Here is a 24,180-nt window from a genome sequence, read left to right on the forward strand (position 1 = left end):
AAGAAAAATACACACTTTTCGCATCATGGTCACACAAAGTTGTGTGCTTTTAGATGCTTAATCTCCAGACCTCAAACTCTAAATCTTAGTTCTCAAAATCAACTTCGTGGAAAACTACTTCGTCCTCGAAAACTACGTCACTTTAGAGGGAGCTGTTTCTCACCATGTTTTATACTATCAGCCTCTCCCCATTATTCGTTATCAAGAAAGGTTATATGATAATAATTATTTTGAGTAATTACCAATGGTGTCCACTGCATTTAAGGCCGTGTTTACCATATTGGCTTTTGTAATCATATTTTGCATGAATTTTTGTGCATCAAAACAGTTTTTGTCAAGCAGTATTTTCTTCTAAATAACTTTATAAATTGGGCCCTGGCTTAATTTTTATTTGCCAGCATACATGTATAGGGCTAGATAGCTTAGTTGGTAGAGCGCCGGCACATTAATCCAGAGGTCATGGGTTCGAATCCCACTCTAGTCAATTCTTTGTTCAACCCCCTAAATCATTTAAAAATTTACCCCGTCAGTTTCCCTTGTGGTTTATATTTATATCTATCATTTACTGCAGAAAAACTAGTATTATAAAGGGAGAGTATACTTTTGATGATTATGTCAAAAACTAATGGCCATGAAGACTTACTTGGTAAAGAGCGCTGAGAACTGGGCCCAATTTCATAGAGCTGCTAAGCACTTTGCTTTGCATGAAATTTCTTCCTTGATAAAACAGGACTACCAACCAAATTTCCATTTGTTGGATATTGCTTGTTACTGGTATTCAGCTGTTAATTGCTTATCCTGAAAATCACAAGGAAATTTGGTTGGTAATCCTGTTTTTATCAAGGAAGAAATTTCATGCTCAGCAAATTTTTTGTGCTAAGCAGCTCTATGAAATTGGGCCCAGATGATACTCTAAAACATTGTTGTAAACTAGTCCTTTGAAGTAAGGTGGTTTTAGAGAAAGGGTTACATTTTCACAAAAATATTTGAATTTGAATGAGGACCCCAGGTCTGAAGCCTCTCTCAGGCATCTGAAATCAGACACATCTATGCAACAAGGTTTTTTCTTCTTCGCCGTTTACTTGCATCTTCGATGACCAATTGAGCTTAAATTTCCAAAGATTTGTTGTTTGATGCATATGTTGGGATACACCGATTGAGGATACTGGTCTTTGACAATTACATAAAAGGGTACCATGGATTTAAAGCCATTGGACACTTTCGGTAAACAGTATTGTCTAACTGCCCACACTTTGTGTATCACAACTTATATATAAAATAACAAACCTGTGAAAATTTAGGCTCAATCGGTAATCGGAGTCGGGAGAAAATAACGCGAAAACCCACCCTTGTTTCCGCACGTTTCGACGTGTCATGACATGTGTTTAAAATAAATCCGTAATTCTCGATATCGAGAATTGATAATTGTTTTAATGATTTCTCAAAAAGTAAAACATTCCATGGAATAACATTTCAAGAGAAGTCTTACTTTTTATTTGTAAATCTGTGAACCTTTTTTTGTTTCTGTTCTGAAAGTGTATAATGGCTTTAACTGAATGTACGATGTTATCTCTACAGCAAATCGTGGTGATCTTGGCTTCAATAACGTATACTCGGAGATAATCTCAGAATCAGAAACGAGACTCATCATTGTTGACTTCCAACCGAGGGACGCTGGAAACTACTCTTGTAGGACCTCCACTGGATATAAGACAATACTCGTTGAGGCTTCAACAATACCAAGTGAGTATCATTAAAACTACCATACATATAGCCAGAACATCTGGGCCCAGTTTCATGGCTCTGTCTACCGCAAGAAAAGATTTGGCACTTGCGGAAGCAAGGAGTTCTGTGCTTACGTCAAGCGTATTTCACAGGATAGAATGGAATTTTGGCTTGTGCGCGTGCAAACTCCACTTTACTAGGCATTGTGTGCTTAAAGAGTTTTGGTACACTTTGTAACACAAAACACAATGTACACAGATTTACATTAAACTTACACCATTTGGAGATAACCTGATAGTAGAAAGCTTCCTTTAAAATTTCTGAGGTGCTGTAGTTTTTGAGAAATGAGTAAAACAATGTTCTGAAAATACTTTTTACATGCTAAAATAATTTTTGTCTCACAGTGCAAAAGTACCAACATTCTTGTTGTGACTTATGTCACAGGTTAACAAGGGCTAGTTTTGTTGTGTCTGTTTTCTTTCGTTTTGTTTTGTGGTTTTATTGTCCCTTGAACCCTTCCTTGCTCTATGCTTGAACACCCAGCAGGGTGGATATGTGCGTTTTACAGCACTTTATTGTTATTATTATTTTTTTAAATTGTTAATATTTTTAATATTATTGATATCGAACAGCGGATAGCCGCCACTTACAGGAATCATTAAAAACTATGTATAAATATAAATATAACATATAACACTAAAAATTACTCTAAATTTAAGTAATACTGAATGTTATTTCTGCCTGTTTGATTTGTAGCTACACCGACCCCTACACCAGCTGTTAACGTCACAATCGCTCCAGAGCCACAAAGCAACTGCATAACGTTCAACAGCTCTTTCTGTCAAGGTCTACCCTACAAACAAGCCGTCTTCCCAACAGCGTTTGCTCCGGAGTCCGAAGCCGCGGACCTGCTCGCTTCCGCTATCCACTCTCGTCTCTCTAACTGTGGCGAGGCTGCGAAGGTTGTTCTCTGCTATCACTTCTTCCAACCCTGCGTAGGAACCTCGGAACGTCTTTGTGCTGAGATCTGCCAGGATGTTAAGCTGAATTGTAATTCTTACATGGAGGAGTTGTTGACGTTTTTCTCGCCGGCTCAAGCTCAGCAATTCTTATCGGCTTGTAATGACCTACCATCGGAGGAATCTAACCCAAGCTGTATCAAGAACTTGAAGAAACAACCAGATCGGATATCAAGTAAGAAAGTCAATTTCATTAAACCTGTATTAGCATAAATAAATTGCTAAGCACAGAAAATTCTTGCTTAACAGAAACTTGTTACCATTTTTGTTTTGCTGCACATGGGGCACTTAAATTGTTATGTTACAATTGTTATTTACACAATCCATTTTTACATTATGTGACAGGGGTCGAAATTGCCGCTAGCCCAGGACTACTAGATTTACAGCCATGCTATTCATTTTTCCAATTTATTAGCCCGGCGGGCTAGTGGAAAAATAATGCAAAAATCAACATCACAACAATAGTGAACTGTGGTGAGGCTATTGTAAAATGAAATACTTTTGTACTTTTTTGTGTGCCTGCCGTGACTCAAGACATAATGTGTTTTTCGGGCTACCAAGATCTCATCAGGGCTACTATAATTCAGGGTTACTAGCCCTGCTGACTATAATTATAATAATAACCCGTTTTTATATAGCGCTTTTCACACCCGGAGGGCGTCCCAGAGCGCTTCACATTATTACCCCTGGTCACTGGGCCTTAATTCACTCCTTAAACCATCTCAGCTCCCTGGTGGGGAGTATACAGCCTTGTGCAACATTAATATGCGCTACTCGGCTAAATCAATCACAAGATCCATCTCTGCCCTCACAGGTACCCATTTACCCCTGGGTGGAGAGAAGCAATTATAGTTAAAAGAGTCTTGCTCAGGGACACAAGTGTCACGACCGGGATTCGAACCCACACTCTGCTGAACAGAAGCACCAGAGCTCGAGTTCGGTGTTCTTATCCACTCGGCCACGACACCCCACGACTACCATGAAAATACACTTCATTTCCACCCCTGCTGTGATTAATTTGATTTATTTTTCTTCTTCAGAATGTGACAACATGTGTGAGAATGGAGGAACTTGTATTAAAGACCAATGCATTTGTCTTCCTGAGTTCACTGGGGAGATGTGCGATTACCCAGGTTAGGCTGTTTGTTTGTTGGGTTGTTTGTTTGTGTGGTAAGGTTTTATATAAAAATGTCATAATATCTACTGCAATAAGTACGTAAGGTAGATTGTTGATTGTTTTTTTATATGGTTTTTAATTTTTTTTTATAAAGATTTTCCTCGTCAAGGGAAATCGGCAAAACTCCCACAAGGGGTATACATGTACATGTACAATGTAAACGCCAAGCTGAAAACAGCCAATCTCTCTCAAGCAAGCATTGTTTTAAAGTCAATGGTTTTGTGATTTACATGTAGTAACTAGACAAAAATACTTATTCCAGTCATTGTGCAATCAGTGGTTAGCTTGGTAGGATTCGAACCCACAACCTTGTAATTGCAAGTCCTGCAATCTAATCACCGGACCACCGTCGCCAAGATGGATTGTGCCCCCTTTCATCATATCAAAAGTTGATAATAATTAGACACTGCAATCTCCATAAAATATAAGATTTTATGTTTTCTTCCATTGGGCTGTGTACAAATCGTGCCTGCAGGAAGTCCAGTCTCTGTGGCTCTTTTGTAAACATGTGATGTCACAGGTCACATCGTCTATAGAAACTGGTTCAAATGGATAGAAACTTGTTCAGTTTGACCAGAATATACAATATTTTTTTTGATAAGGTTTGTTTCTAAAAAAGTTTAATATTGATATTTGTCTTTACTTTTATCTTCCTGTAGTTGATACCCAGTTTGAGTACGATGTCGTGATTACGCCCAATCCATTCGGCTATCCAGAACTCAACTCCAATTTGACTGTCATCTGTGAGATCAAAAACAACAATGTCTTAGTTTTCCCAACTTGGTTTGGACTGGACAGTCAAAACATTCTTGCAAAACAATCCGGTAAGTTTGAATTTAAGGCACTGGAAATGTTTTGTAATTACTCAAAATAATTATTAGCATAAAACCTTACTTGGTAACGAGCAATGGAGAGTTGTTGATAGTATAAAACATTGTGAGAAAGGGCTCCCTCTGAAGTAAGGAGTTAATTTCTCACTCAAATATTTGAATATGAGAAAGAACTTTAAATGCATTTGCTTTTTAGATTTATAAGCTGAAACTTACTGTTGCTCTGCTTACCCATGAAATACGCTTCACGTAACCGCAGAATTCTTAGAATGAGGCTTGAAATTGGGCCCTGGTCAGAATTTCTTAAATCCTCGTTAAGGTGCAGCTTAAGTTGAAATGATTCTGTTTTTTGATTTCTCGCTGTAGGTAACAGTAATCAGCGAGTCTACATGGACGTACACTCAACCACAGCATCAAAACTTGTCATTCTGGATCTGAGACCAGAAGATCAGGGGACTTACAGGTGTATTGTAGGCCAACAGTCCGTACCACACACTGTCATTCTACAATGTGAGTAGAGAACAAATCCATGAAAAGAAATTGCTCTTCTTGTTTTTAAATGCTTTAACAAAACTGCACCCCATTATATTACCACTTTACTGTCACATTACACTCCTCCACCATGATTTCTTCGGTCCACACTTGACGTCACTCGCTTGAATGTTCCCCGAGCAAACAAAGTTCTAGGTCAAACAGCTTTCAGTGTGGCTGGGCCAATGATTTGGAACAATCTCCCTACGGAGAACCTAATAATACTCTGTCTGCATTTCATTAAGTTCTAGAGACTCACCCTTTTCCATGTAATTTCTTTCTAGTGAGCTATGATCTTGATAGAATATCGCCGTAGAAATTTCAATTATGGGAATAAAAGGGTAGCGACGAGTTCTTACACGGCCGTTTAAAGACGGCAAGGTCGAATTGTCGTTTGATGAGGGCCTTTAGCGCACGGCAACGACCCTGCAAGGTTTTAAACGGACGTTTAAGAACGAGTCACTACTCTTGTATTCCCATTCATAAATGCCCTTTTGTTAAAAAAACGAAAAAAAGAAATACAATTACTGACACTTTGACAGTTGAAAATTCGAGGTTTGAAATATTTTTTTCAAAAACTTTGTGAAGAGTCTGTTGGGCGTTCCGACGTCCTTAAGCTCTGTACGTCCGTGTGTTGCACTGTTATGACTGAGACGACAGTGCCTGGATATGTTCGTGCGCGTAAAGTCTTGGTGCAAGACGTTCTTGTTTTCCTTTCACACACAGCGCTGCCAACTCACCAACAGCGCCCGCATCGCCCGTAACAAGAAAAGTCTTGCACCAAGGCTATACGTAGTATCCAAAAAACAACCGGTTATAAACAGAGCTCCAGCTGATCATTATCAACCGTTTAAACACCCTCCACGTGACGCGCTCTCCACCAATAGGAATAGCGAAACTGTCTGAGGTATTTATGAATATAGGATAACGTTACTAACTCATGATATTTTTCTTGTTGTTTAAAGTTCCTGACTGCTACAGTCGTCCATGTGTGAACGGAGGATTTTGTGTCAACGGCAAATGCAAATGCCCCTCAGGATTGACTGGACTCCAGTGTGAGAAAGGTACTCCACTCAAATATTTTATTCCCCAATTAGAAGTATCACAAAACAAACTTGGAAAAAACAGTTTATGGCCTGGTGTTTGGACCCTAGCAGAGCCTTCGAGAATGACTATGTTAGTGCCGATACGTCAGGCCATTAACTATTATTTACACTATAGGTCCTTTTGGTTGGTAAGTTGTTCGCAACAACCACATATAATTCTATTTTCTCAGAAGTATCACAAACCACTCTTCAAACCTTCTCTTACATCTAGATTTTTCTGAAAGTATAAAAGCTCATAAATTAATTTGATAAACTAACTAAATTCTGAACTACTTGAATTGTACAGTCCACCCCGGTCTGGTTTGCAATCAGCTGCAAAATTCCTCTGAGCAGAACCTAAATCATAATCATGTTGGTCTTGGGGCGACAGAGCTTTCTCTGTCACAGCTCCCCGGTTATGCAGCGATTTTCCAAATCATATTTAGACTTCTCCATCACTTGAGTCTTTCAAAAACAGGCTGGAAACACATCTAATGCAAATCACTTTTGGTCAGAGTCATGTGTAAATATTTATTCTGTTTTTCCATTGGTAAATCATATGGTTTCATCTAACTTGCTATTACATATATGTTCATGTATGTTGATTTTATTCATTTGGTTTTACCCGTATACACCAATGTGTGTTACATGTAGCACTGTATACTCAGTACTTACCCGAGTGCTGTGAGTAAAATCACAGGCATTTTTACTCGGGTGGGATTCGAACCCACGATATTTTCAATTCTAGAGCAGTATCATACCAAATAGACCACCAAGATTGACCGGTAGCTAGACAGTTTGAATTCTATGTTTTAGCAGCTGGTACTGCAAACAATTTAATAGATGTGAAATTTGAATCGGGGATAAAGAATATTCATTTTGATTGTACCCATATACACCGATGTGTGTAAGCGCTGTATACTCAGTACTTGCCCGAGTTATGTTGGTTTTGTTTTTATGCTCGTGTTTGCTCTCTATGCGCCAATTTGTTTGCGGATTTGTGAACATTATAAATGTGCTATATTTTTATTTAATTTTCTTTCAGGCAACGAAGGTTACATCGTCAACATCTACCCTGACATCATAGACTACCCACACGTCGGTTCCAACCTAACGTTTCAATGTGAGCTGAGCGGACTGTATCCTAGCAACCCAATCTGGCTGGATCCGGTCTCAATGCAGGTTAAACCTCACTCTCAAGGTAGGTTAATTTATTACCGGGTACGCAAACCAGATTAATCCGGTCCTAACCCAGATTGATAAGGTCTCAACACAGGTTAAATCTCACTCTCAAGGCAGGTTAAATCTCACTCTCAAGGTAGGTTATTTTATTACATGGTACCTTAACCAGATTGATCCGGTCCTAACCCAGATTGATCCCGTCTCAATAAGGGAATAAAAGGGTAGCGACGAGTTCTTAAACGGCCGTTTAAAACCGGCAGGGTCGTTGCCTTGTGATAAAGGCCCGAGCCGAAAGCAAGGGCTTTTATCGCACGGCGACAACCCTGCAAACTTTTAAACAGCCATTTAAGAATGAGTCACTACTCTTTTATTCCCATTCATAAATGCCTTTTTGGTTAAAAGGCATAACAAAGTAAGAAACTCTGTAAAACCGGTTATAAACAGAGCTCCAGCGACCGTTTAAATATCCCCACGTGAGGCGCTCTCCACCAATAGGAATAGCGAAACTGTCTGAGGTATTTATGAATGCAGGTTAAATTTCACTCTCAAAGTATGTTATTTTATTACCTGGTATTTAAACCAGGGCCCAATTTCATGGCTCTGCTTACCATAAGCAAAGAATCGGCGCTTGCGGAAGCAGGGAGTACTTTTCAAATGCTTATATCAAGCGTATTTCACAGGTTAGTAGGGAACTTTAGCTTGTGCATGTGTGAACTCCACATTACGAGACATTCTTTGCTTTACACAGCCAGTGCCGAAATAAGCGGGGAAAATCAGGCATTGATTGTTCCAGTCTCAATGGAGGTGAGAACTCACTTTCCATGAATGAGAATCTACCATATTTTAATCCTTGTATCCTCTCTGGTTGTTCCTATATTGTAGGTGTCAATGATAGAGTCTTCATCCAGGAAGTCTCACCATCTGAAACTGCTCTGAAAATCTTCAATGTTCAACCCCAAGATTCAGGGACGTATGTTTGTGTTGTTGGAAAGCAGTTCAACTTCATCAATGTCACTGTACAGAGTAAGTTTAATTTTGTTTTTATATAAGAGATCGCCTTTTATAACTAGGCCATTGATGGACACATCAAGGTGTGGGCTAAATGATTTGGGCTGTCAACCGACATCAACTGCCACCAGGGGCGCGTTGCCACCTATTCCTGGGGCTAAAACAAGGTTACCTCCTTCACAGTATATTAAGATGTTGGAATTGGAATCACCCAATAGGAGCCTGGCTGGTAGAGTAGAATGCACTACCCTCCCAACTTTGTTATTAAATTTGGTTGATACAATTTGTATAATAATACCTATTCCTAAGTTTAGTTCCAGAATGCCTTGCACTATGGACTACAACTGTCCATTCGTCATCTTTTGTTCGTTGAAACACTTTGCTGCTTAAAGACACTCGACACTATGTAATTGTCACAGACCAGTCTCCTCACTTGGTGTATCTCAATATATGCATAAAATAACAAACCTGTAAAAATTTGAGCTCAATTGGTCGTAGGAGTTGCGAGATAACTATGAAAGAAAAAAAACACCCTTGTCACACAAAGTTGTGTGTTTTCAGATGCTTGATTTCGAGACCTCAAGTTTTAAACTTGAGGTCTCGAAATCAAATTCGTGGAAAATCACTTATTTCTCGTAAACTACGTTACTTCATAGGAAGCCGTTTTTCACAATGTTTTATACTATCAACCTCTCCCCATTACTCGTTACCAAGTGAGGTTTTATGCTGATAATTATTTTGAGTAATTACCAATAGTGTCCACTGCCTTTAAGAACCAACCATATGTATATTCAATGCAATTCAATTTAAAAAAAATTAACCAGCTACTTGAGCGGAATGTTTTTAACAGAAATTTGTAACTTTTTTTTAATGCCTTTGTTCACCATTTAACTTTAATTTTGATATTTGTACATATCTAAATTTTTCGTAATTATCAATTAAAAAATTAAGCCTCAACCTCAAGGTTTTGAAAAACTGAAAACACTTCTGCCGTTGATGGCGCGCGTCAAAATGACAAGCTCTGACGTCATGCTTGGGAGTTTGTTTTGTTGTACCTCCCACTGCAACAAAGCGGCTTTACAAATTGGAGCTCCCAACTATGAGGTACGTAACATGAGTGATTACGTAACACTGTCCATTGGTCATCATTTGTTATCTAAACACTTTTCTGCTTAGGAACTAATAATCCTTTTTTCTGTTTTTGTAGTTCCAGAATGCCTAGCACCTTGCCTGAATGGCGGATATTGTATCTTTGGTGAATGTCAATGCCCACCAGACTTTGAAGGAAATCAATGTCAGTCACTTGGTAAGTTTGTTTAACTTTTTTATCCAATTTTGTTTTGTTTACCCTTTTTATTGTAAACTGTTGCAATTCAGCATGTGGCTGCTTATGACATTTTTTAATAAACCATTCTATATATAAACCTGTCAATAATGATAGTAAGAGTAATAATAATAATTAGATTATAATTTTGGTTTGCGGTAACACCATGCGTGTTTCTACTTGCCAGTTAGAGTTCATTATTAGAGAACTGTCTTGCTTTATTCTACTACCGCGGAGTAGATTGTTCGGGTGTTCGGGAGACTTCTCAGAACTGTCCTGCTTATTAACTATTACCTGGTATAGAAATTGGCTGGGACTTCTACTTTAGCTTATAGGATCATAATTAACTGTACTACCGCTGAGTCAGTTCTTAATTTGGTCTTAACGTTTCGACTAGCTTGCTCTAGTCATCGTCAGGATGATTAGGTTTATAACAAAAAATGTTAGAGTTTGGTTGTGAATTTCAATAAGTATGACTAATTTAGGGCGATCAGTTGGCGTAGTGGTGTCTTTCCACCTGTAGGACCCCAGTTCGAATCCCACCGGGGGCACTACATGGATTGGGTTTTCAGTCCCTACCCTACCGCTACTTGGGTTCCTCCCCTCCCACATTAAAAACCAAAACTTTCTTCCTTGTGTTCTCCCCATTGGGTCCTTGGAATTCACCACTAGAATAAATTAAATTAAATGAAAACAAATTTTGAGAATTTGTAAAGCTTTAAATAGTACATTGAGTTGGTTAACCAAAATAAATTGAATATCGTTGGTTTGTGTATGACAAATTTTTTGATTTTGTAAAGCTAAATTACTACCATTTGTGGTTTGTTTATGATATATTCATAAAGATTTCATTAACATATTTAACATTATTTCATTTAGTTCCTCCATCGTTCAGCCTAGTCATCACTCCGGCCCCGGGTCAAACCCCAATCATTGGTGGTACTTTGACCTTTCTATGTGAGATGACACAATCTAGTGAGGTCAGCTTTCCATTCTGGATGACCCCGGATGGTTACATCGTGACCTCTCATGATGCTGGTAAGCATTACCACAGGTTCCCATTGTTTCAGTTCACTTTAAGGCACTGGATACTATTGGTAATTGTTAAAGACCAGTCTTCTCACTTGGTGTATCCCAACATATGCATTAAATAATAAACCTGTGAAAATTTGGACTCAATTGGTCATCAAAATTGCCAGAGAATAATGAAAAAAAAAACCACTGGTAAGCATTATCACTGGTTCTCATTTGACTAAGTTCGCTTAAAGGCACTGGACAATATTGGTTATTGTCAAAGACCAGTCTTCTCGATTGCTGTATCCCAACTTATGCATAAAATGACAAATCTGTGAAAATTTGGACGCAATTGGTCATCGAAATTGCAAGAGAATAATGAAAGAAAAAACACTGTTGTTGCCTAATAAATGGCTTCAGCTGGAGTCTTTTAATACTTGAGTAAGAATATACCTTTCTCAAATACTACGTTCTCATTGTTCTTGTCAAATCGCTTAAAGGCATCAGACACTATTGGTAATTACTCATCATAATTGTTAGCATAAAAACTTACATGGTAACAAGTGTTTTGAGATTTTTTTTTAATGTAAGGCGCTATATTAAAAATAAATTATTATTATTATCATACTGGGGAAACAGCCCGTTTAATAAAAACATCAACTATTGATGTCTAGGGGATGAACAAAAAGTACATGTTTTATTCACCTTTATCGATAACCGTTTTTTTTTTCTTCAGAAAATGTGAAAATGTAGACCCTAAAGAAGCATAAAACCACGTTAAATATTTGTTAAAATTAATTTTTTTTGTTCACCCTCCCGTCACTCAACATCCCTCTACTGGAAAATGGGTTGTGCGACAAGCGACTCATTTTTTTGTAGAGCCTGTCACATATAACAATACTTTTTTTTTATTGTTGCAGAGAGTTCCGACGGTGTTCACGTTGTTAGTCTGGACAGCACGGCCATCAGACTTGTGATTAACAATCTGAATGAACGAGACGAAGGAAGTTATAAATGTGTAGCTGGACCAGTGGAAGCTGAAATCAACGTCACTCTATTTGGTATGGCCAGTGTTTTATGTTTATAAATGAATGCAAGAATGGAACACTCTCCCTAACCACGTCAAGGATGCTAACACTATTCACATTTTCAAGAAACTCCTCAAATGTTTTCTATTCCAACAAGTGTATCAAAATTTTCTTCCAACTGTCTTGAGGCGCCTTTGAACAACTTTGGTTGATTTTGGCGCTATATAAATTCCCTCGGATTGATTGATTGATTGATTCATGTATATTCCCAAAGAAATTAAGTGTTGTATTTCGGCGACTCGGTGCTCTAAGATCATTAAACTGCAATTTCATATTTTTAACGATCAAAAGTTGATTAAATGGGAAATGCATATATCAATTAGGAAATAATAAACCAAAGGACTGTTTGAAGACCACTCCTGATCAATAAACTTCCAATCTACCAGGAGCTCCAAAGTATGAAATTCAATTTTTTGTTAAAGGCAGTGGACACTATTGGTAATTACTCAAAATAATGATTAGCATAAAACCTTACTTGGTAACAAAGTAATGGGGAGAGGTTGGTGGTATAAAACGTTGTGAGAAACGGCTCCCTCTGAAGTAACAAAGTTTTTGAGAAAGAAAATATTTTCCATGGATTTGATTTTGAGACCCCAAAATTAGATTTTGAGGTCTCCGAATCAAGCATCTGAAAGCACATAACTTCGTGTGACAAGGGTGTTTTTTTCTTTCATTATTATCTCGCAACTTCAACGACCGATTGAGCTCAAATTTTCGCAAGTTTGTTATTTTATGCATATGTTGAGATACACCGAGTGAGAAGACTGGTCTTTGACAATTACCAATAGTGTCCAGTGTCTTTGAATCCATACAAACTGAACAAATGATCTGATAGTGCTGGGCAGATGATTTTTTTTTTTTCTTTCTGTAAGACACCCGATATATATAAGAATGACAGCAACAAAAAAGAAAGAAATGATAAACATTTCTGTCTTGTTTTGAATCAATACTTTTTTTATTATTTACCAGCAATCACTGTTAGCAATGTTTACAAACTGTGATACTTAATAATCGACAAGTTGAACATGACATCACTGCCCACCATCTTTGATGACAAACAATGGAAAAAAATCAGCGTGAACTCTCAGCCAATGATAGCGATTCACTAAAGTTTATTCAAAATTACTCAGAAGTTTCTACTATTTTTTTCTTGCCCCTATTGTAAAGGTACAGTCTGAGCGCCCATGTCTGTATGGTGCATTTCATGCCCTTATTGTAGACGTAAAGTTTGAGCGCCCATGTCTGTAACAATCTCTTGTGACCCATAACTAGTTTTTACAAACGTAGAATGATAATTTAAGCAAATGAGCTCACGCATCTTTATAAATGTATTTAAATTAATCAGAAGTTGCTACTATGTTTTCTTGCCCCTATTGTAGAGGTACATGTACAGTTTGCGCGTCCATATCTGTAACAATCTCTTGTATCTAGTTGTAGAATGGTAGTTTGAAACAAACAAGCTTATGCATATTCATATGGTGTATTCAAATTACTCAGAAGTTTTTACTCTGTTTTATTGCCCCTATTGTGGAGCCACAGTGTGAGCGGCCATGTCTGTAACAATCTTTTGGAACTAGTTGTAGAAACGGTAATTTAAACAAACGAGCTCATGCATACGCATAAGGTTTATTCAAATTACTCAGAAGTTTCTACTATGTTTTCTTGCCCCTATTGTGGAGCCACAGTGTGAGCGGCCATGTCTGTAACAATCTTTTGTAACTAGTTGTAGAAACGGTAATTTAAACAAATGAGCTCATGCAAACTCATAAGGTTTATTCAAATTACTCAGAAGTTTCTACTGTGTTTTCTTGCCCCTATTGTAGAGCTACAGTGTGAGCGGCCATGTCTGTATGGTAGTGCATGTGTCAATGGAACATGTCTATGTCCCTATGGACTCCAAGGTGACTTCTGCCAGATACAAGGTATGACGTCAAAGTTAGAATAATAATACTAATACGCAGTTCTAATATTATAAGTTCTAAAATATAGCGCTTCTGAGTCCCGTTCGCTTCTGAGTCCCATATCCAGCTACCATTTCCAACTAGGCTGAAGGCCCAATAATTTTTTTTGCGATCGGGGTGATTGGCATGATCTTCGTAAGGTCTTAGTGCTGTGTGAACGGGGTATGAGCAATAAGTGCACTGGGTTCTTTTACAACACATGGGCCGGCGGCTTTATGTCCCATTCAAAATACAAAGCATATGGTTAAGTGTCTTGCTTAAGGACACAAGTGTCACGACTGGGATTCTCACCCAACACCCTGTTGATCAGAAACACCAGAGAATGAGTTTGGTGCTCTTATCCACTCGGCCAAGTATACACAGAGACTTGAACATTCTTAACCATTTAACGTATCATGACGCCTTTAGATGCCATATTTTGGGGGTAAACTTAGGGTAGACGTTGTTAAACATTTGGACCAACTTCGGATTTATCTGCCATTTTTTTTTTTTTTACATGCAGCTGGCTGATGTTTTTATCCATGTAGATTTTCCATTCTGTTTGTTTACAACTGTACTAAGAGTGACATCAAGTTCTTGAAAACATGCATTGTTAAATCCCTTAACTATTCCCGATCCCTCAGATACGGTTGCAGGTCGATACCAAAAATACTAAGAGTGACATCAAGTTCTTGAAAACATGCATTGTGAAATCCCTTAACTATTCCCGATCCCTCAGATACGGTTGCAGGTCGATACCAAAAATACATGAAATAGTTAAAAATACAGACATTAAGTTGTTAATGACTGATTTTGTTTACTAACCCTTTTGTTGTTGTTGTTGTTGTTGTAGTCCCAGGTACTGAGTGTACCCTTCTCTGTGCCAATGATGGTCTTTGCATCAATCAACGATGCTACTGCCAAGAAGGATACTTAGGAGAACTCTGCCAGATATTTGGTAAGTGAAATCCAAGCAAAACAAATTTGCTTAGCATGAAATTTCTTGGATGTTTCCCCAGGTCGAAATTCTAGTTGAACCTAGTTAAGCTGGGTTTAACTAGAACTAGTTGAAACCAGTTGATAAACTAGTTAAACACAGTTAAAACCAGTTGGTTTAATATGGAAAATGGACAGAGACCAACTGGTTTATAATTTCAACCTAGTTGAACACAGTTAAACCTAGTCCAAACCAGTTGGTTAATATGGAAAATGGACGAGTTTGGTCACTATCCAGTTGAACCAGTTGACCCCAGTTAACTAGGTGCAACTGGAATTTTGACCTGGGTCTGGATAAAAACAAGATTACAAACCAAATTTCCATTTGTTGCATTTTGCGTGTGACTGGTATTCATCTGTTGTTTGCTTATCCTGAAAATCACTTGGAAATTTGGTTGGTAATCCTGTTTTTATCAAGGCAAAAAATTTATGCTAAGCAAATTTGTGAACTTAGCAGCTCTATGAAATTAGGCCCTGTTGTATTGTATTTGCATACAGTCCTTTGACAAGACCATTTTAATTTCCCTAGTGGGGGATAATGAGGTCTTATCTATCTATCGATCTATCTTTATCTTTGATTGTTTTTGTTTTCAGTGGGTGAGACTTTTAACATCACCGTGGTAACCATCGATGATCAAATACCCAGCTTAGGTCAAGATGTCCAAATTGTCTGTGAGGTCGAAGGAGATGGTGTTTTCCCTTCACCAATGTGGATTAGTCCTCAACAATCCACCATCCCATCTCTAGAAGAAGGTTAGTACCACACCCATCTTGGCCCTTAGCAACGCTTAGCTGAATAATGTCCTGTAACCTTAAAGGGAAGTATGTGTCCAAATTGTCTGTGAAGTCGAAGGAGATGGTGTTTTCCCTTCACCAATGTGGATTAGTCCTCAACAATCCACCATCCCATCTCTAGAAGAAGGTTAGTACCACACCCATCTTGGATGTGAGCAACACTTTAGTTGAATAATGTCTTGTAACCTTAAAGGCAAAGTATGTGTCCAAATACCAATAGTGTTCACTGCCTTATGATTAACCTTTGACCTTTGACCTTTGACCTGTTTCATTCTAATTATAGGTGGTTCAAATCACATTAATGTTGACACCCCACAGCCATGGACTTCAATACTGAACATTAACGACATCTCTGCTGATGATGAAGGCATATATACATGCATAGTTGGACAATATACCAATACCTACATATTCGTTGTTGGAGGTAAGTCTATAACGCCACCCCCTGATGTTCATTCACATAACGATAATATTTTTGCAGGGAAAAGCTCAGCTCACAGTTTACTAACCTTTGTCTTCTTGTCTGACCCAGGGGTAGCCAGACCTGTGAAATCTCTGGGGATACATGTATCAGCTTTTTTTTTATTGATCAGGCAGATTTTTTATTTACGCTTTTTCTCCATCCTCTTTTGGTCCATAATTGTTTCTTAATTTTCTTTATCCCCCCCCCCTGGCATGCTTTATGTAAGATAATATACAACTACAATAATGTGAGATAAGCTTAGTTACTGGGTTAATGGGGTGCCCCAATTCGACCGGCGTAAATGTGTGACGCGCGCTCACTTGACATTACATGCTTATTACTACATCATGTAGTGTTTCAGGTCCACTCACAGGCCTGGGTAGCACATTATAGGTTTTTAGTGAATTAATTGTGAGCAGGTGAACCAAATTTTGCAGGATTGCCTTGGTCTGGTGTAAAGGGCAATAATGTAACTTCCTTATGCCACAATGTTTTGAAAACCTAAACTTGATCATGTCCTTTGTAGTATCTGACTGTGAGAGGCGTTGTGCAAACGGTGGTCAATGCGTGGAGGGACTGTGTCGATGTCGAGACAGATATAGTGGAAGATTCTGTGAAGTCTACTTACCAGGTAAAGTCTGAACAATGTTTCCCTATATCTTTGTTTTGTCAGGCTAATTCACATTAGTGATGTTGTCTACTTTAGACTGGTGCATTGTACTAACTGATTGATTAAAGACACTGGACACCTTTGGTAATTGTCAAAGACCAGTTTTCTCACTCGGTGTATCTCAACATATGCACAAAATAACAAACCTGTAAAAATTTGAACTCAATTGGTCGTCAAAGTTACGAGATAATAATGGAAGAAAAAACACCCTTGTCACATGAAGTTGTGTGGTTTTAGATGCTTGATTTTCTGAGGTATCAATATCAAATTCATGGAAAATTACTTCTTTCTTGAAAACTACGTTACTTCCAGAGGGAGCCGTTTCTCACAATGTTTTATACTATCAACAGCTTTCCATTGCTTGTTACCAAGTAAGTTTTTGATGCTAACAATTATTTTTGAGTAATTACCAATTGTGTCCAGTGCCTTTAACGGATACATGTAAACCGCTGTCCAGTGGTTACACTGTAGGACTAGCAATTACAACGATACGGGTTTGAATCCTACCAAGCTAACTGCTGATTTCACAATGACTAGAATGAGTATTGTCATCTAGTTACTGGATCATAATTTCTTAATCATAGATGTCAAACCAATGTTTGTATGAGAGAGATTTGCTGTTGCCAATTTGGTGTTTATATATGCCCTTGTGGGAGTTTGCTGAGTTCCCTTGATGGAAAGATCATCTAAACAAACAAACAAACAAACAAATGAACAAACAAACAATTGATAATGTAATGTTGTTTTTAGTGCATATCCAGACATACACTAAGGAAACAAAATTAACAGAAATATTGGGCAGTATTTCTACATTAATCATTGAGTACATGTACTTTAAAAATAATAATCTTAAACCACAATTACAAACTGTAGCGGAACTTCTAACAGATGTTTTGAAAAAACTTGAAAATGTCAATCTAAAATATTATTTACATTTTGTAAACCAAAATATCGGTAAATTTGTCAACAACAAAATTTGATTGTGGTGGACTGCTCACTTGGTACAAAACCTAAACTTGTGCATGTCCTTTTGTAGTTGCTGATTGTGAGATTCCATGTGCAAACGGTGGTCAGTGTGTAGAAGGGTTATGTCGATGCCCAGACAGATATAGTGGAAGATTCTGTGAAGTCTACTTACCAGGTAAAAACTCAATAGACCCTTCTCAAGAAATATGCTTATTACATTCACGCATACGTACAGACCTTGTTGGCTGGCAAATGCAAAAGAGACGTGCACTAAGCAGACGCGCAATCGCTTCTGTGTACAAAACAGCTCGATATTCCCTCATCTTGCCAACCAACACCATAGAGATGTGCACTAAGCAGACACGCAATTGTGTGTACGTCACGGGCGCCGTTAGCTGTGTAAAAAACAGCATGATATGTTCCCTCATTTTGCCAACCAATGCCATGGAGATGTGCACTAAGCAGACATGCAATCGCGTCTGCGTCACGGACGCCGCTACATGTAGATGTGTACAAAATTGCGCGATGTTCCCTCATTTTGCCAACCAAAATGTAAGTGCGCACGCGCTATGTGCAGTTAATATTTTTCATGGGAAGGGTCTATCGTGTTATTTTCTTCATTACATACAGGGATGAGATTTCTCCAAGAAAAAAGAAAAAAGAAAACAAGTTTTTGTTTATTTTTTATAAGTTTACTTCTTGTAATACTGAAATTAAATTCAAAATAAGGCAAGGATATTGAAATAGGGAGACCACAACACTAGGGCTGATCTGTCGGTAGAGCATCGGCACGTTAATTGGGAGGTCATTGGTTCAAATCCTGCTTTTGTCAATCTGCCTTTGTTCAATCCCAACAACAGTTGACACCTCATTTTGGGCACATGCCTCTTTTTTTTCGTTCTTTTTATAATTCCGATTCTCTGTGGTTGTAAATAAAGGAAGAAAGTGGTAGCGACGAGTTCTTAAACTGCCGTTTCTAACCAGCAGGGTCGTGGGCGTGCGTTCGGCTTGGGACTTTATCACATGGCCATAACCCGGCAAGGTTTTAAACGGCAGTTTAATAATGAGTCACGACTCTTTTATTCCCATTCATAAATGCCTTTTTGGTTAAAAGGCGTAATAAAGTATGAAACTCTGTAAAACTTATCCCTTTCCGAGGTCCTTGAGCTCTGGACGTGTGTGGCATTTTCATGACATGACTGAGACAGTTTTCAGGTGCATTGTACGCGTAGTATGCATCTACATTGTAAACGTAACTGAAAACAACCAGTTATAAACATTCCAGCCGGTCATTATCAATTGTTTAAACACCCCCACGTGACGCTCTCTCTACCAATGGGAACAGCAAAATTGTCTGAGTTATTTATGAATGTGTTTTTAACAACACTTCTTTTGTTGGATTAACTTGATTGATTTGGTTTATTACCTGTTGTTTGTATTAGTTCCAGAGTGTGAGTTACCCTGTCAGAATGGAGCTACTTGTGTGAATGGTGTTTGCCATTGTCTAGCTGGGTTCTCTGATCGCTATTGCAATGTTAAAGGTAAAGAAAAAAATTTTGGAGACAAAAATAAATTTGTGTGAAATTGTTTTAATCATTTCTCAAAAACAACAGCACCTCTGCTAGTAACATTTTAAGGGAAGCTTTCTACTAACATTATACTTACCAGGGAGCTGAGATGGTTTAAGGAATAAGTTAAGGCCCATTGACCAGGGGTATTAATGTTGGAAGAGCTTGATACGCCCTTTGGGTTATAATTGGTTACTATTATGATTATTACTGTTTTTGTTGTTATTATTGTGTCAGTTTAATTTAAATCTGTGGACATTTGTGTTTTGTGCCGTACAAAACAAACCAAACCCCTTAAAGCAATCGCACAACATCAATAAACAGTATTTTCCAAAGGCCCACACTTCGTGTATCACAACTTATATATAAAATAACGAACCTGTGAAAATTTAGGCTCAATCGGTCATCGGAGTCGGGAGAAAATATTGTGAAAACCCATCCTTGTTTCGGCACGTTTCGCCGTGTCACGACATGTGTTTAAAATAAATCCGTAATTCTTCTATCGAGAATTTATAATTTTTTTAATGTTTTCTCAAAAAGTAAAGCATTTCATGGAATAATATTTCAAGGGAAGTCTTTCACCATTACCTTCTGTAAACCCAGTAAGTTATTTGTAAATCTGTGAACTTTATATTTTGTTCTGTTCAGAAAGTGCCAATGGCTTTTTAAAACAAATGAATAGTATTTGTATTTTTATGTTTTTATTTGACTAGTTGGCAACGGATACTTATTGTACATTACAACCAATTTGAATCAACCTCCAACATTCGACCAGGAATTGATTGTGACTTGTGAGATTTTGAGTCAGAGTAAGGGACGTCCATGGTGGTCAGACACTGACAATCAGCGCATCAGAAATAGTCAAGGTATTTTAGTATAACTACTTTTAACAATTAAAACTTCAAAAACTGTCTTTAAAAGTGTAAAGTGCCTTGTGGACATGTGCACTTTACATGTATATGACTCAAACATTCAATTGTTTTATCCCTTAATATGAATTTTATTATGGGTGTGTTTGATTAGCTTCCCTGTGTCGAACTCAGGGTGCTCACTCGGGTGAGCCCCTGAGAAGAGCTAATCGAACGACCACACTCGCCCTCTCGTGGTGACTGCATGCACCTCAGGTCACCCCCAAGTGACCCACTCCACAAGCACTGGGGGCTGACACGGGTGAGCCCCGTCAAAGCTAAAATTACATAAAGTTTACATTGGAATTAGAATTGGAATTAGAATATTTTTAGTGTCCGCAGAATTTTAGGTTGGCATATTGACCCAATTCATCTGACGTCATCATCAGAAAAATGTTGAATGCGCCATACTGGTGGGCAATATCACTGCGTTTTATATATAAAACTATGCTGTGTGTTGTGCAGTGAAGTGCGCATTTTAGGCGATGTGGCGTTAATACACGTAAACCTAACTGCACACCAACATGGTTAGCGTGGCATCAATCGCCGCGTGCGACGTGCGTGCAAGGGGTCAATACAAGAATAAAACAATTATTAGTTAAAAAACAATTACAACGATACACAGATTAAAAGGACAGGAATATTGTTGTGACTGGTGCTCCACTCAATTGTTGCTCAGCAGAGAAATTTGTCAAGCGGTAATTTTCTGCTTAACAGCTTTTTGAAATTGGGCCCTGGTAGTAGAACATATAGCAAGACAACTTCTCAAATGAACATAATCTTTATAATGTTTCCTTTTTTGCGATGTGTAGTTGGAAATGATCGAGTGTACATCGAGAATGTGAGCCCAACGACCACCAGGTTTGTGATTAAGAACATCCAAGCGTCGGATCTAGGAAGATACACCTGTCATGCTGGAGATATAACCAATACATACCGCTTGGTTGTAATGGGTAAGTCAGCACTTACTTCTTAGTACTCCTTAGTAACAGTCCAGTCCCCTAATTCAACGGACTTATTATTATAATTATTATGGCTAATTATTGGACCAAAACAACACAAAATGTACAAAAATATATATAACAGCACAAAACAATAAACATATACAAAATAATATGAAAGCAAACATGAGAAACACACCTAAAAACATCTTAAAAGGGCCAATACAACATTAAAGGCAGTGGACATTATTGGTAGTTGTCGAAGACTAGCCTTCACAGTTGGTGTATCTTAACATATGCATAATATAACAAACCTGTGAAAACTTGAGCTCAATCGGTCATCGAAGTTGCGAGATAATAATGAAAGAAAAATAACCATTGTCACACGAAGTTGTGTGCGTTTAGATGGTTGATTTCCAGACCTCAAGTTCTAAATTAGAGCTCTCGTAAAATCAAATTCGTGGAAAATTACTTCTTTCTCGAAAACTTTGGCACTTCAGAGGGAGCCGTTTCTCACAATGTTTTATACCATCAACCTCTCCCCATTACTTGTCACCCAGAAAGGTTTTATGGCAATAATTATTTTGAGTAATTACCAATAGTGTCCTCTGCCTTTAATACAACTAATCGAAGATGAACCAAAATGCAAAAACCAAAACAAAAGAAACCGCTATGTGGGTCAGGGGCAGTGGAAGTAGAATAAACCACTATTACCCGCAGGTATGCAGCCCCGCACATAACAAAAGACAGTGACAGGACACGACAGAATAAAAAAAAGCATACAAACCTACAAAAGACTATATACACAACACTACATAGGCCCTGAGCACATGGGTGTTTTATAAGGGTGTTTTATCTTTGATTACTCTTGCATCTTTGATGACTTGAGCCCAAATGGTTCTGGATTTGGTATCGTATGCGTACAGTTGGGATATACCAAGTGAGAATATTGGTCTATTGACCATTACTAAACATGTCCATTGCCTTAAAGTTTTTTACTTCAGTGAGCTGTAGCATCAAAGTTAGAAGTAATTTATCTAAAATAATCGCAGTATTATGCACTGAGTTTGTTAATGGGAGACTTTTGAACACTAGGTGGCAGCAGACATACCAGGTAAATGTCCATTGTTTACGTTGCATACTATTGTTTCCAAGAGCAATGCATTTACCTGGTACAATGTAAGTCTGCTGCCACCTAGCGTCCCAAAAATCCCAATTCTGTCTTGTAATTTTTAAGTGCTTTTTGTCACTCGTTAAATGAGTTTTCCATCAAACGAACTCAGCAAACTCCCACAAGGGGATTTCAAAACCAAGCTGGCAAGAGCCAATATCTCACGCATTTGTTTATATCTTGATGATGTTTAATGTTGTTGGTTTTTGTAGAGCCTGAATGCTACCCTGACTGCCAGAATGGAGGGACTTGTAGTGTAGATGGATGTAATTGCACTGAAGACTACACTGGAGTGTTCTGCGAAACACCAGGTAAGACAAATATGCACACCCCCATCAACACTCACTTTATTGATTCATACTGCAGAATATACAAGTTTTGTATTTGTCCTTGCTCCATGCCGAGTGTATTCAGTGTCTAGATCTTTTATAACTAGACGGTACACTAACGTTTACCCTATGTATGTACATGTACATGTAGGTTTGTGTCTCTGACGTCTTGTATATTGTAGGGCAGTGAGACTATAGGTCTTCCTTACAAAAAGCAGAATACACTTTGCGACAGCCAATTCTCTTGCATGTATACAAACAATGGTTTAACATCTATGATTATGAATTACACAAAATCAAGAAATTGTGATTCGGTAGCTAGATTTGGTAACTAGATGACAATACTTGAAATCGTGAGGTATACATGTACCGTATACATGTACATGTAGGGCAGTGAGACTATACATGTACATGTAGGTCTTCCTTATACAAAGCAGAATACACCTTGCAGTGTACAAATATTATTGATAGATGGAGCATTGGAATGTGAACTGCGTGTTTGTTTGTTTGTGTTTGTAGTGATCTTGAAGTGCAACGGACCTTGCTTGAATGATGGGATCTGCTATGCTGGTAGCTGTTTGTGTATTCCGGGCTTCACTGGGAACAACTGTGAGATACATGTACAAGGTATGATACATGTAACTGTTACTAAGAGTCAGTTCAGGCGATTTTGTTGAGATTTTTACGTATGTTTTGTGTCGATTTTTGACATGTGCTTATGGTCAAAAAATAAATTTTGTCTATACTTTGTGGGTGGAAGGGCCTTGTGGGATACAAGTAAACAAAATTGTTCAATTTAAAACATAGCCCAATGCCATGGTTACAGCCAATTTTGGTTATTTTTTTTTTTGACAAAATAGTTGCTGAAGAATGTGCCATACCATGTGATAACTACGGACAGTGTGTGAATGGTCAATGTGTTTGTCAACCAGGATTCCAGGGAGACCAATGCCAGGAAAGAGGTTTGTACAGAAACAAAAAACAAACCACGCTCAAGCCTGTAAGATACAAGCCTCTAATTGTTAGGTCATCCGTTGCCATAATGGATTGTTATTATGATTATTATTATTATTATTTGGTCATTAAGACATTCAAACATTGCAGCCAATAAGAAACATTTAAACATTGCAGACAAAAGCTGAATTGAGTTTAAAAAACACCAAAAGATACTTAGAAAAGATAAAAAAGTGGTAATATTCCTTGCGTGTTGCAAATCACTTTTTATAGTAATTGGTCATTTTACAAACATATTTATAATACAAATAATGCATTTATAAAGGCCCACTTCATCAAGAACGCAGGGCGTTAGATTGGGAAATAAACTTGTTGATATACTTCTTGACTTTGCATAATGAGTCAGATTCTTTGATGGAGAGTGTGAAGACACCCTACTGCAGGGATACCATAAAGATAATGCCCCAATCCATGGCTCTGCTTGCTGTAGTCAAAG

General features: G+C 38.0%; 1 protein-coding gene and 1 non-coding gene across 2 annotated transcripts in view; both read left to right on the plus strand.

Moving 5' to 3' along the window:
• The window catches only part of LOC139951513 (uncharacterized), a 357,017-nt gene that overhangs the window by 125,131 nt on the left and 207,706 nt on the right, over nucleotides 1-24,180 (plus strand). The window contains exons 54-76 of the mRNA XM_071950443.1: nucleotides 1,579-1,743; nucleotides 2,482-2,919; nucleotides 3,785-3,877; nucleotides 4,581-4,745; nucleotides 5,118-5,261; nucleotides 6,248-6,346; nucleotides 7,413-7,568; nucleotides 8,432-8,572; nucleotides 9,765-9,863; nucleotides 10,761-10,919; nucleotides 11,816-11,956; nucleotides 13,807-13,905; nucleotides 14,777-14,881; nucleotides 15,514-15,672; nucleotides 15,998-16,138; nucleotides 16,704-16,808; nucleotides 17,884-17,988; nucleotides 19,256-19,354; nucleotides 20,095-20,247; nucleotides 21,102-21,242; nucleotides 22,614-22,712; nucleotides 23,250-23,357; nucleotides 23,591-23,692. Of these exons, the coding sequence (XP_071806544.1) occupies nucleotides 1,579-1,743; nucleotides 2,482-2,919; nucleotides 3,785-3,877; nucleotides 4,581-4,745; nucleotides 5,118-5,261; nucleotides 6,248-6,346; nucleotides 7,413-7,568; nucleotides 8,432-8,572; nucleotides 9,765-9,863; nucleotides 10,761-10,919; nucleotides 11,816-11,956; nucleotides 13,807-13,905; nucleotides 14,777-14,881; nucleotides 15,514-15,672; nucleotides 15,998-16,138; nucleotides 16,704-16,808; nucleotides 17,884-17,988; nucleotides 19,256-19,354; nucleotides 20,095-20,247; nucleotides 21,102-21,242; nucleotides 22,614-22,712; nucleotides 23,250-23,357; nucleotides 23,591-23,692 (3,216 nt within the window). The remainder of the gene's footprint in view (nucleotides 1-1,578; nucleotides 1,744-2,481; nucleotides 2,920-3,784; nucleotides 3,878-4,580; nucleotides 4,746-5,117; nucleotides 5,262-6,247; nucleotides 6,347-7,412; nucleotides 7,569-8,431; nucleotides 8,573-9,764; nucleotides 9,864-10,760; nucleotides 10,920-11,815; nucleotides 11,957-13,806; nucleotides 13,906-14,776; nucleotides 14,882-15,513; nucleotides 15,673-15,997; nucleotides 16,139-16,703; nucleotides 16,809-17,883; nucleotides 17,989-19,255; nucleotides 19,355-20,094; nucleotides 20,248-21,101; nucleotides 21,243-22,613; nucleotides 22,713-23,249; nucleotides 23,358-23,590; nucleotides 23,693-24,180) is intronic.
• On the plus strand, nucleotides 412-484 carry Trnan-auu (transfer RNA asparagine (anticodon AUU)). Its single transcript has one exon. It is a non-coding gene; the product is annotated as a tRNA-Asn (tRNA).

Source organism: Asterias amurensis, chromosome 19 (assembly GCF_032118995.1).
Source record: "Asterias amurensis chromosome 19, ASM3211899v1".
Taxonomy (NCBI): domain Eukaryota; kingdom Metazoa; phylum Echinodermata; class Asteroidea; order Forcipulatida; family Asteriidae; genus Asterias; species Asterias amurensis.